Source organism: Oryx dammah, unplaced genomic scaffold (assembly GCF_014754425.2).
Source record: "Oryx dammah isolate SB20612 unplaced genomic scaffold, SCBI_Odam_1.1 HiC_scaffold_1, whole genome shotgun sequence".
Taxonomy (NCBI): Eukaryota; Metazoa; Chordata; class Mammalia; order Artiodactyla; family Bovidae; genus Oryx; species Oryx dammah.
In genome coordinates this window covers 63,993,573-64,005,235 of record NW_024070185.1, presented here as the reverse complement: position 1 = coordinate 64,005,235, position 11,663 = coordinate 63,993,573, and the positions used below count along the sequence as shown (strand labels likewise).

The 11,663-nt window shown below is 36.2% G+C and overlaps 1 protein-coding gene across 4 annotated transcripts in view; it reads right to left on the bottom strand.

The window, feature by feature from the left end:
- INVS (inversin) overlaps nt 1-11,663 on the bottom strand; it is a 132,564-nt gene that overhangs the window by 106,333 nt on the left and 14,568 nt on the right. For all 4 annotated transcript variants that reach the window (XM_040239054.1, XM_040239040.1, XM_040239070.1 and 1 more), the window contains exon 3: nt 7,817-7,983. In XM_040239054.1, the coding sequence (XP_040094988.1) occupies nt 7,817-7,983 (167 nt within the window). The remainder of the gene's footprint in view (nt 1-7,816; nt 7,984-11,663) is intronic.

Sequence of the window (11,663 nt, the reverse complement as noted above, 5' to 3'; positions counted from 1 at the left end):
ATATAAGGGTTTTATAAGCTCAGACTTTCTAGGTAATGTGGGCATTGCAAATGCCTTTTGGTGACTTCTTTTAGAAGCATGTACTTAGTGGCTCATCAGTGTTTGACTCTATGCAACCCTATGGACTGGAGTCCACTAGATTCCTCTCTCCATGGGATTCTTCCAGGCAAGAATACTGGAGTGAGCTGCCATTTCCTCCTCCAGGGGATCTTCCTGACACAGAGATCGAACCTGTGTCTCCTGCACTGGCAGGCAGATTCTTTTATTACTGAGCCACCTGAAGCACACCAAGAGCTAAAACCCCATTTGCTTACACTTCAGATATCCACTGGCTATAGTTTGTGGGAGAGTGGGCACTTATTAAATTGGTTTTAAACAGACTGAGTGAATACAGCCACAGAGATGCCTGGGAGCACCCACTAAACACTCCAGGTCATCTTGCTGTGTGCTCATATTTAAGAACCACTGGATTACAGCATAGATACAAGGCTTCCAAATAGCTCCTGAGGTGAAGGCTGGGGGAATGTGACCTGAGTGCTTAAAAGTCTAGGCCAGAAACAAATAACCCAATCAACAAATGGACAGAACATCTAAACAGACATTTCTCCAAGGAAGACATACAGATGGCCAAGAGGCACATGAGAAGATGCTCAACATCGCTAATTATTAGCGACATGCAAATCAAAACTACAACGAGATAATCACCTCACATTGGGCAAAATGGCCATCATTAAAAAGTCTATAAACAATAAATGATAGAGAGGGTATGAAGAAAATGGAACCCTCCTACACCATTGGTGGGAATGTAAATTGGTACAGCTGCTATGGAGAACAGTATGGAGAGTCCTTAAGGAACTAAAAATAGAGTTACCATATGACCCAGCAATCCCACTCTCCTGAGAAGATATCCAGAGAAAAACATGGTTCAAAAGGAGACATGCACCCCAATGTTCATTTCATCACTGTTTACAGTAGCCAAAGCATAGAAGCAATCTAAATGTCCATCGATAAATGAATGGATAAAGAAGATGTGGTCCATACATAGGTACATATATACAATGGAATACTACTCAGCTATAAAAAAAGAAATAATGCCATTTGCAGGAACATGGATGGACCTGGAGATTACATACAAATATCAGACAGAGAAAGACAAATATCATATTACATCACTTACATGCAGAATCTGAAAAAATGATACAAATGATTTTGTTTACAAAACAGAAATAGACGCACAGACTTAGAGAAGGAACTTGGGGTTACTGTAGGGGAGGGGTGGTGGAGGGAGGGATAGATTAGGATTTTGGGACTGACACATACATATTGCTATATTTAAAACAGATAACCAAACAAGGACCTACTGGATAGCACAGGGAACTCTGCTCAGTACTCCATAATAACCTAAATGGGAAAAGAATTTGAAAAAGAACAGATACATGTGTATGTATAACTGTATAACTTTGCTGTACACTTGAAACTAACACAATATTGTTAATCAACTAACTCCAATATAAAATTAAAATTAAGAAATTATAACAATGAATAATAACAAAAAAGTCTAGGCTAGGAATCATTCTTGCTTCCATTCTCCTTTTGGTGAACTACAAATAACAGTCACAAAGTTCTGGATATTTTACCATTTTTTTATAATAGATTTTTAATGAGGTATAACACATATATAGTAGTGCATATGTCTCAAGTATACAGAGACATCTGTATATGAGTGTAAGATAACGAAACCAAATGCTGTTGGTGTTAAGTTTTCCAGAAAGGTTTCAGAGGTATTCTACTTTTCTCCTTTACTTTTTAAAGCATTAACATGCAAACATATTTTTAAAACTGAAAATTAATATTTAGTTTTCAGAGATGAATTGAGAATTCTCTTTTATGAATAAAAAAGGAACACTCAACCACAACCTGAGGCTTCTTTAATTTGTCTATTTAACATGATATAATTTTTCAAAGTGGGTGCGTAATATTCATCTTCTTGAAGCCAAATTAATAACCTCCTGGAAGATTAAAAATGCATAATTATTGACATTTAGTGAGATTGCTAAAGTTTTCTTTTAATCCTTATCAATAAATAAATGTATCTGTTGAAATCAGAGAAACAGTAGCTTCCCTGAATCAAAACATTTCTAACAGATATCTTTTGTGAGAAACCCAGAAAAGGTATGATTGATTTCTTTCTTGGATTAAACTGAGTGAGCTAAATGAAAAACCAACTAGGTACAAACATACAGTATATTGAGATTAATTTTATTCTCATGTGTATAATTTCCTTAGCTGCTTGGACTAATAGTAATTTGTTTCCAGAAAAGTATGTGTCAGAATAACTAAGTCAATCAACACAGTTCAATAAGCTTTTATCATACATATGAATTTTGAAATTGGATGTTTCTAACAAACAAAATGTCTAGCATTTGTATTAATAATGACTTTCTATATAAGTAACACAAAATGTATTCATTCATTCAACCAAGACAAATCAGACACTGTGCTAGATTCTGGGGGATTCAAAAATAAATAAAACAAGTCTCTCATCTGGAACTCCAATCTGGTGGGAAAGACACAAGTAAGTAATAATTATCACACATGTGAGACAGTGAGGCTCCAATAGAGATATGAATGAGAGGCTACGCAAACATGAGATTTTGCTATTAATCAACCTAAGATACCACAACATAGTTTATTATCACAAAAAACCCAAAACCATAATAAATAATATATGAAAATGGTTAATCTTTGGGTCAGTAATAATAGCAATGACTACTTACATGTTATGGCTGTTGAGATTTACAAAACACTTAGGTAAATTAATATCACATGTAAGTATATATACTTTACAGTAGATAGGCCGACTTTGTTACTGAATATCTTTTTTGTTATTTAATATCTTTATCCATGGTGTTTGTGAGCAGTTTAAGAGCAGGAATCATGTCTTTCATCTTTGCATTCCAAGGCCTAGCACAATGCCTGTTATACAGTAAGTTTTTAACATATGTTGAACGTATGCATGCATGCACATATATATGAATATCAATGTTACATAAGTAGCACTTTTGAGTTCACAGATAATAGAATTAAGACAGACAATACTTGAAAAGAATATTTGGTATCCAAAATATCAGATAACTTCACTAAACAAAGGGATGTGAAGTTTAATAGGGCTCAGTATCGACAGTACTTATTTATAGCAGACATATTATTCATTTTTTAATATTCTCTCTAGATGATGCTGTTAAAGCATTATACTTAATATGCCAGCAAATTTGGAAAACTCAGCAGTGGCCACAGGACTGGAAAAGGTCAGTTTCATTCCAATCACAAAGAAAGGCAATGCCAAAGAATGTTAAAACTACCATACAATTGCCATCATTTTACATGCTAGCACAGTAGTACTCAAAATTCTCCAAGGAAGGCTTCAAACAGTATGTGAACTGAGAACTTCCAGATGTTCAAGACAGACTTAGAAAACGTAAAGGAACCAGAGATCAAACTGCCAACACTCGCTGGATCATAGAAAAAGTAAGAGAATTCCAGAAAAATATCTACTTCTGCTTCCTTGACTACGCTAAAGCCTTTGACTGTGTGGATCACAACAACAAACTGTGGAACATTCTTAAAAAGATGGGGATACCAGACCACCTGACCTGCCTCCTGTGAAATCTATATGCAGGTCAAGAAACAACAGTTAGAACCAGACATGGAACAACAGACTGGTTCCAAATTGGGAAAGGAATATGTTAAGGCTGTATACTGTCACCCTGCTTATTTAACTTCTATGCAGAGTACATCATGCGAAATCCTGGGCTGGATGAAGCACAAGCTGGAATCAAGAATGCCGGGAGAAATATCAATAACCTCAAATATGTAGATGACACCACCCTAATGTCACAAAGCAAAGAGGAACTAAAGAGTCTCTTGATGAAGGTGAAAGAGCAGAGTGAAAAAACTGGCTTAAAACTCAACATTCAAAAAACTAAGATCATGGCAACTGGTCCCATGACTTCATGGCAAATAGATGGGGAAACAGTGGCAACAGAGACTTTCTTTTCTTGGGCTCCAAAATCACTGCAGATGGTGATTGCAGCCATGAAATTAAAAGACACCTGCTATGACCAACCCACACAGCATATTAAAAAGCAGAGACATTTCGTTGCCCACAAAGGTCTGTCTATATAGTCAAAGCTATGGTTTTTCCAGTAGCCGTGTTTAGATGTGAGAATTGGATCATAAAGAAAGCTAAACATCGAAGAATTGATGATTTTGAACTGTTGTGTTGGAGAAGACTCTTGAGAGTACCTTGAACTGCAAGATCAAACCAGCCAATCCTAAAGGAAATCAGTCCTGAATATTCATTGGAAGGACTGAGGCTGAAGCTGAAGCTCCAGTACTTTGGCCAGCTGATACAAAGAGCTGATTTGTTAGAAAAGACCCTCAAGCTGGGAAAGACTGAAAGCAGGAGGAGAAAGGGATGACAGAGGATGAGAATGTTGGATGGCATCACTGACTCGATGGACATGAGTTTGAGCAAGGTCCAGGAGTTGGTGAAGGATAAGGAAGCCTGGAGTGCTGCAGTCTATGGGATTGCAAAGAGACACGACTGAGCAACTGAACAACAACTACTAGGTGTATAAACATGATACAGAGCATCTCCTGGATCCAACTCTTCCTCTCTCTTGGCCTGAACTATAATAGCTTTTATGTACCTCCATTCTTATCCTCTTCCAAAGTAGCTGCTAATGACTTGTGAGGAATCTGTACTCAGGTTTTCAGGGTTTGCTTTTCAAGTTCCAGCTACTGCTAACACCAAACTCCACCTGGATTTTTCCATCTTTCTAAGAATCCTGCTTCCTGCTAGGGCTGCATTCTTTTACATTCCAACTTGGAAAATGCCTTAAAGGAAAAAGCCAGGATGAATGTGGAGCTAATTTCACAAGCTTCCCTTCTCTGAATGATCCTGCCTGTGCTGACTGTTTCTGATGTCTTCAAACAATATATTTGTTAAGTTTTCAGATGCTTTTGGCAGATGAGCTGTTCAAAAATAGGGGTTCATGGTGAGAACTTATTCTTAGTCACGAAAGTGTCTGGTTGGTAGCTCTTTACTATGATTTCCTTTTCTATATCTTTAAATATTTCTTTTTTATGTATCTTTAAATATTCCATTAAATATTCCATCTGGTTACTTTATATTGTGTTTTTAATAGAAATTTGTTTATTGTTTCCATTGACTCTCCTTGACAGTACATCGCTTCCCTATGTGTTTGGTGATTTTTCACTGAGAGATCATATTTGGTCTGTTTTAATTTATATGGGCAGGAGGAGAAGGGAATGACAGAGGATGAGATGGTTGAATAGCATCCCCGACTCAATGGACATGAGTTTGAGTAAACTCAGGGAGTTGGTGATGGACAAGGAGGCCTGGTGTGCTGCAGTCCATGGGGTTGCAAAGAGTTGGACACGACTGAGTGACTGAACTGAACTGAATATATATGGGAAGTTTAAGGTGAAGCTATTTTCTCTAAAGAGAATTTGTGTCTGTGACTGCTGAAAGGCAGGTTGGGCTACAGACCTGCGACATCTCCAACCATTTTTGAAAATTATTTCTAGATCCTCCACCATCTTATTCCTGCTTGAACTATACTATCTCTGGTTCTAAATAATGGTGCTTTTGCATGACACACAAAACCAAACACAACACCCAGGTTTGATGTGGGCAGAGTAGAGTATTAAAGAATGATTATCATCCTTATTCTGGAAATTCTACTAATACCAGTATAACTTAACTAGTATTCTACTAATGCTAGTATAACTTAAAGATGTATTATGACTTTTGGCAAACACACAAAAACACACAGCAACACAGAGAGGGGGGACATGCATAATTATCAGATAGCTGTGAGACTGTGAAAGTTGTTATTTATAAAAATCAGTTATGTAAACTGTGACATGTAAATCATAGTTCTATTTATTCTTTGACACTAAAGAAATCACTACCAAAAAAAAATAAAGGAGAAACAAAAAGCAAACGGAAACGATGTGCTGCATCTCACTGAGAGACTGAACAATTCCCGTGACTGGCTGTGCACTCCCCTTTTAACTTTTTCACATTGTACCTCTACAGAATGTCACATGATTGGATCATCAACTTAAACTCTTTTTTCTCTCGCATGATTCATTTAATGTGCAATTAGTTTCCTCTTACATTTTTGAAGTTGAGTTTTAAACCTAAATGAATCACATGAAAAAAATCTAAAGTGTATTAAATTCTTAATACTGGGGCTATTCCCAATCTGAAATGTTTACTTTTTTATGATAACAAGTTAAATAGAGTTACCCTTCCTGACTGAATACTTTTAACAGCTGACAAGCTTAGGTGAAAGGTTATAGATACCTCAGCAGTAGTTAAAAGAGAGATTGAAAATGAGGGAGAATTCTTTTAAATTACTGTAATGAAAAGCAAATTCAAGAGCAATAACTTTGGAAATAACCTGACAGACCCAATTGATAAGAGCATATAACCAGCATATTCAGAAGTACACCTTAATGTCAATCTTTTTTTATGCTTTCAACTAATGAAAAGGTATTTTTCTAACCCCTCAATTAATCAGCTATATCTGGTTCACATTTTTTAATGGGAAATAACTAATAGTTTCTGCTGGATCTAACTAATTTTCATTGCTTTCTGTTCCAAAAATACGTATCTAAAATAACAGAGAGAAAAATACCAGGCACCAGAAATACATTTTACAGACCAAAATTTCATGGTGAGAAAAACTGTTTTCAGGTAAATAAAATCTTCAAATAAGTTTAGAAGCTTCCCATTAAAAAATTTTTTTGATATGCTTAATCCTAAAAAAGCTGAGCTGTTAACAAGCCTTTAAAAATTTGAAATAATTTATACTAGCAATATAGTTTTAGATTTTAAAAAAACTGAAAATACATTTCAGAAAATAAATTTCTTTTATGCTCTAATGCCACATATTTTATAAGACTACAGCTTTTTATTGTAAAAGTAACACTCACTAAGGAAAACATTTTAAACAGTGAGAAGTACTAAAATTCATATATATTCCCATTATTTCAATCCAAACACTACTGACAATTATTATTTTCAGGCTGTGCTTCATGTGTATGGCTTCTGGGATCTTAGTTCCTGCTGCTGCTGCTAAGTTGCTTCAGTCGTGTCCGACTCTATGCAACCCCATAAGACGGCAGCCCACCAGGCTCCCCGCCCCTGGGATTCTCCAGGTGAGAACACTAGAGTGGGTTGCCTGCCATTTCCTTCTCCAATGCATGAAAGTGAAAAGTGAAAGTGAAGTTGCTCAGTCGTGTCCAACTCTTCGAGACCCCATGGACTGCAGCTAGTTCCTGACCAAGGATCAAACCCATGCTCCCTGCAATGGAAGCTCAGAGTCCTAGCCACTGAACCTCCAGGAAATTCTCAAACCCAACCACTACTGACAATTTAGTGTGTGGTAGTTTTCTTTCTTTCTTTGCCTTTTCCAATGCATAAACTGACTTGAAATATAGTTTAACATAGTCCAATCATACTATCCATATAATTTTACTCCCTTTTCCCCAGCTTAATCTTAGATAAGAAAATAAACTTCATTGCTTGAGGAACTTGAATAAGTGATGGTTATCTGTGCTTACTCTCTGCAGTTTAAAGACTGCATTTTTTTGAGAAAACATATGAAAATAAAGTTATAAACTGGAGATTTCTTTACCATCTGTCCATTGCACAGTTCCACTAATCAATTTACAAATACCACAAAGAAGGTTTACTCTTCACAATAATTTGACTTCTCACCTTTTGAGCTGCAAGATGGAGGGCAGTTCTCTGGCTATGGTCAGTTTTATTAACATCTGCTCCTGCCTTCAGCAGAGTATCTGCACAATCCAGTCTGTCAGCCAACACACAATACATAAGTGGTGTTCTCCCAAATTGATCTTCTTTGTCTTTAAGGGCAGAGTTCCCTGTGAGGATAAGAAACAAATAGCGATATTTGATAATTATTGTTGTTATCACTAATATAACTAGGAACTATATTTACTATCTGTTTCTTATCAAGTACTGGGGTAAATGCATTAAATATACTACCTCAGTTTTACTCACCCTATGAGAGAGACAGTCATAGTCATAGTCATAAGTTGCTCAGTCGTGTCCGACTCTTTGCGACCCCTTGGACTGTAACCTACCAGGCTCCTCCGTCCATGGGATTTTCCAGGCAAGAGTACTGGAGTGGGTTGCCATTTCCTTCTCCAGCAGATCTTCCCAACCCAGAGATTGAACCCCCATACCTATATTACAGGAAATTGAGACTCAGAGGAGTTGGGTAACTTTTTCACCTTACACTGAAAGTAGATGGTGAAGCTAAAATTCAAACTGAGTGTTGACTTTAAGCAGTATGTTCTTAACTACTATGTTATACTAAATTAACATTTTGAGATATGAGGTTATTTTTTTCCTCCCTTCCTCTTTGTCAAAAAAAAAAATACTTATTTAATGTAGACCATACACTGGGCATTGTGGTATGTTTCTGAGCACTACAAAAATGAGTCATGATTGACTTTCTGTTCTAGACAATAAGGTACAAGCACATAATCCTCCTGCTAATTAAAACTAAACACTCCAGGAAAATTAAATGAAAGGTGGTGAAAGGAAGGCAAATTGGTTAGAGAACAATGAAACTCCAGGAACAATCTGGTGTTGAGTTCTCAGCTTTGGGTTTTTTTTGCCTCCTATATATAGAGACAGCCTGGGTGCTAAAGTAGCCAGAACACCAGAAACACCAGAGGCACATTCACAAAATTCCCCAATAAGCCCATTGTCTCCAGTCAAAACATCAGGACAACAGTAGCTCAGCAGCACTGAAATCTTTTGACTAACTTCCTCTATTCAAAGCACATGGGACAACAAACTGTACCTCTTTTCCTTTCCATCTGATACTGCAGAGACTGTGGGGAAGGAGCCCTATGAAGCATTATGCCCTGAATCAGGCAAAGGATAGCAATGAGGTGTTACCTTATCCCTTCTCAACTAGACAGTGGAGAAAAGAAAGGAGGAAGATAGAGAAAGCAGTTCTTTATATCAGTGCATAATGCCATGGATAACTTTTAGTAGATCATGTATAGAACTGACCAAAGTTAAAATAGAAAAAGCTTTGAGAATTGAACTCTTAGTGGAATACTCCCCAGGTTCTAAATTGGCCAGGGTATTACAAAAGTGGGGCAGACCAGAAAATAACTTGCAAGAGCTTTGAAAAAGTTTGACATTTGAACCACAGTCCACAAAATTGGAACAAAATGTTCATTCTAACCTAAACAGATTATCAGTTTACTAAAATAGGAGATTTAAAGAGGATTCAGAGTCTTTACCATAATACACAAAATGTTCAAGATATAATCCAAAATTACTAGACAAACCAAACATCAGGAAATATTAAATAAGGTAATAAACAGGCACCAAAATTGTGATGGTACAGATATTAGAATTAGCTGACAAAGATTTTAAAGCAGCTGTCATAAAAAGTCTGATAAGCAACTACAAATGCTATTGAAGCAAATGGAAAAATCCAAAGCCTCAACAATGAGAAAAAACATAAAGATGAACTCGGTGGGACTTCTCTGGTGGTCCAGTGGTTAAGAATCCATCTGCTAATGCAGGGGACACAGGTTCAACCCCTGGTCCAGGAAAATCCCACAGGTTGTGGGGCAACTAAGCCCGTGTACCACAACTACTAAGCCCACACTCTAGAGCCAGCACGCTGCAACTACTAGAGCCCGTGTGTCATGGAGCCTATGCCGTGCAACAAGAAAAGCCAGTGTAATAAGAAGCCTGTGCACCATAGCTAGAGAAAACCTACATGCAGCAGCAAAGATCCAGTGAAGTCCAAAAAAGAAAAAAAAAGAACTAACTAAAAATTTAAAAGCGATGAATCCAATGAAAATATCACAATAATACCATTTTTAAAATAAGTAAAAAACCAAATAAAAGAACTAAAAATCACATTAAATAGGCACAATAGCAGAATGGAAATGACAAAAGAAAGAATCACAGAACTTGATGACAGACCAACAGAAATTATTCAGTCTGAACAACTGATAGAAAAGATAGAAAGAATCAACAGAGTTCCAGGGCTCTGTGGGACAATAACAAAGTTTCTACCATTCATATCATCAGAGCCCCAGAAAGAGAGGAAAAAGAGAGGCTAAAAACATATTTGAAGGAATAATGACTAGAAATGGCCCAAATCTAGTGAAAGACATAGACCTACAAATTTAAATAGTTGAGCAAAGCTCAACAAAATAAACCCAAAGAAATCCATACTGAGTCCGTCAAAAGCAAATTTCTTAAGACTAAATTCAAATTATAGTGTATTTCTCATAAGAAACTATGGAAGCCAGAGGCAATGGCACAACATTTTCCAAGTGTTGAGGGGGAGGAGAAAGAACTGTTAACACAGAATTCTATATCAAGTGCTTGCATAGACCAGGAGTGAAAAGAAAAAGTGTTTAAGGATAGCTAAAGGATATAGTGGTTATAGGGGTACAATGAAATTCTTCTAAAATCAATTGTTGTGATGTTTGTACAATACAACTCTGTGAATATGAAAAAAACTATTGAATTGCACATTTTAAATTTGTATGTATGCTGATATGGTGGATCGCAATACTTTCCACTACATACACATTAAAATGAAATGTTAAAAACATTCAAGAAATGTAGAGGAAGACAGGAATGGGAAAAAAAAGAGGAATGAAAAACAGGAAACAATGCATAATAAGTTGGAAATCTTAAATTCTAACCCTAATGATTAATTATAGGTAAATGGGGCTTCCCTAGTGATGCAGCAATAAAGAATCTGCCTGCTATGCAGGAGATGCAGGTTCAATCCCTGGATTGGGAAAATCCCCTGGAGGAGGAAACAGTATTCTTGCTGGGGACATCCCATGGACAGAAGAGCCTGGCAGGCTACAGTCCATAGGGTCACAAAGAGTCGGACATGCCTGAGCGACTGAACACATATACATAGGTAAATGGTATAAGCACACCAATAAAAAGATTTTTTTTAAAAAAAGAGAGAGGACTTTACTACATGCTTGCGGGTTATCTATTTTACATATAGTACTGTGTATATTTTAATCCCAAACTCCTAATTTATCCCTCCTTGATCAACTGGTTTTTGATAAAGGTGCAAAGGCAAACCAATAGATAATTTTTTAAACAAATGATACTAAAAATATTGGATATCCACATATAAAAACAAAACAAAAAAACAAACCAAAACCTATACTTTTTACCATATACAAAATTATCTAAAAATCAATAATAAATGTAAATGTAAAATCTCTATAACTACATAAACCTTTTAGAGGCAAACAAAGGTAAAAGATCTTTGCAACCTTGAGTTAGGTGAAAATTTCTTAGAGATGATACCTAAGAATAGTCCTTTACAAAATTGATAGATTGAATTTCATCCAAACTTAAAATTCCATTTGAAAGACACTGTTAAGAAAATAAAAACACAAGTCATAAAAAGTTGGAGAAAATATTTGTAAAACACATATCTAATAAAGCCTTCGATATATCCAGAATAAAGAACTCTTACAAGTGAATAATAAAGCCGATAATGAAATTATAAGATGGCCAAATG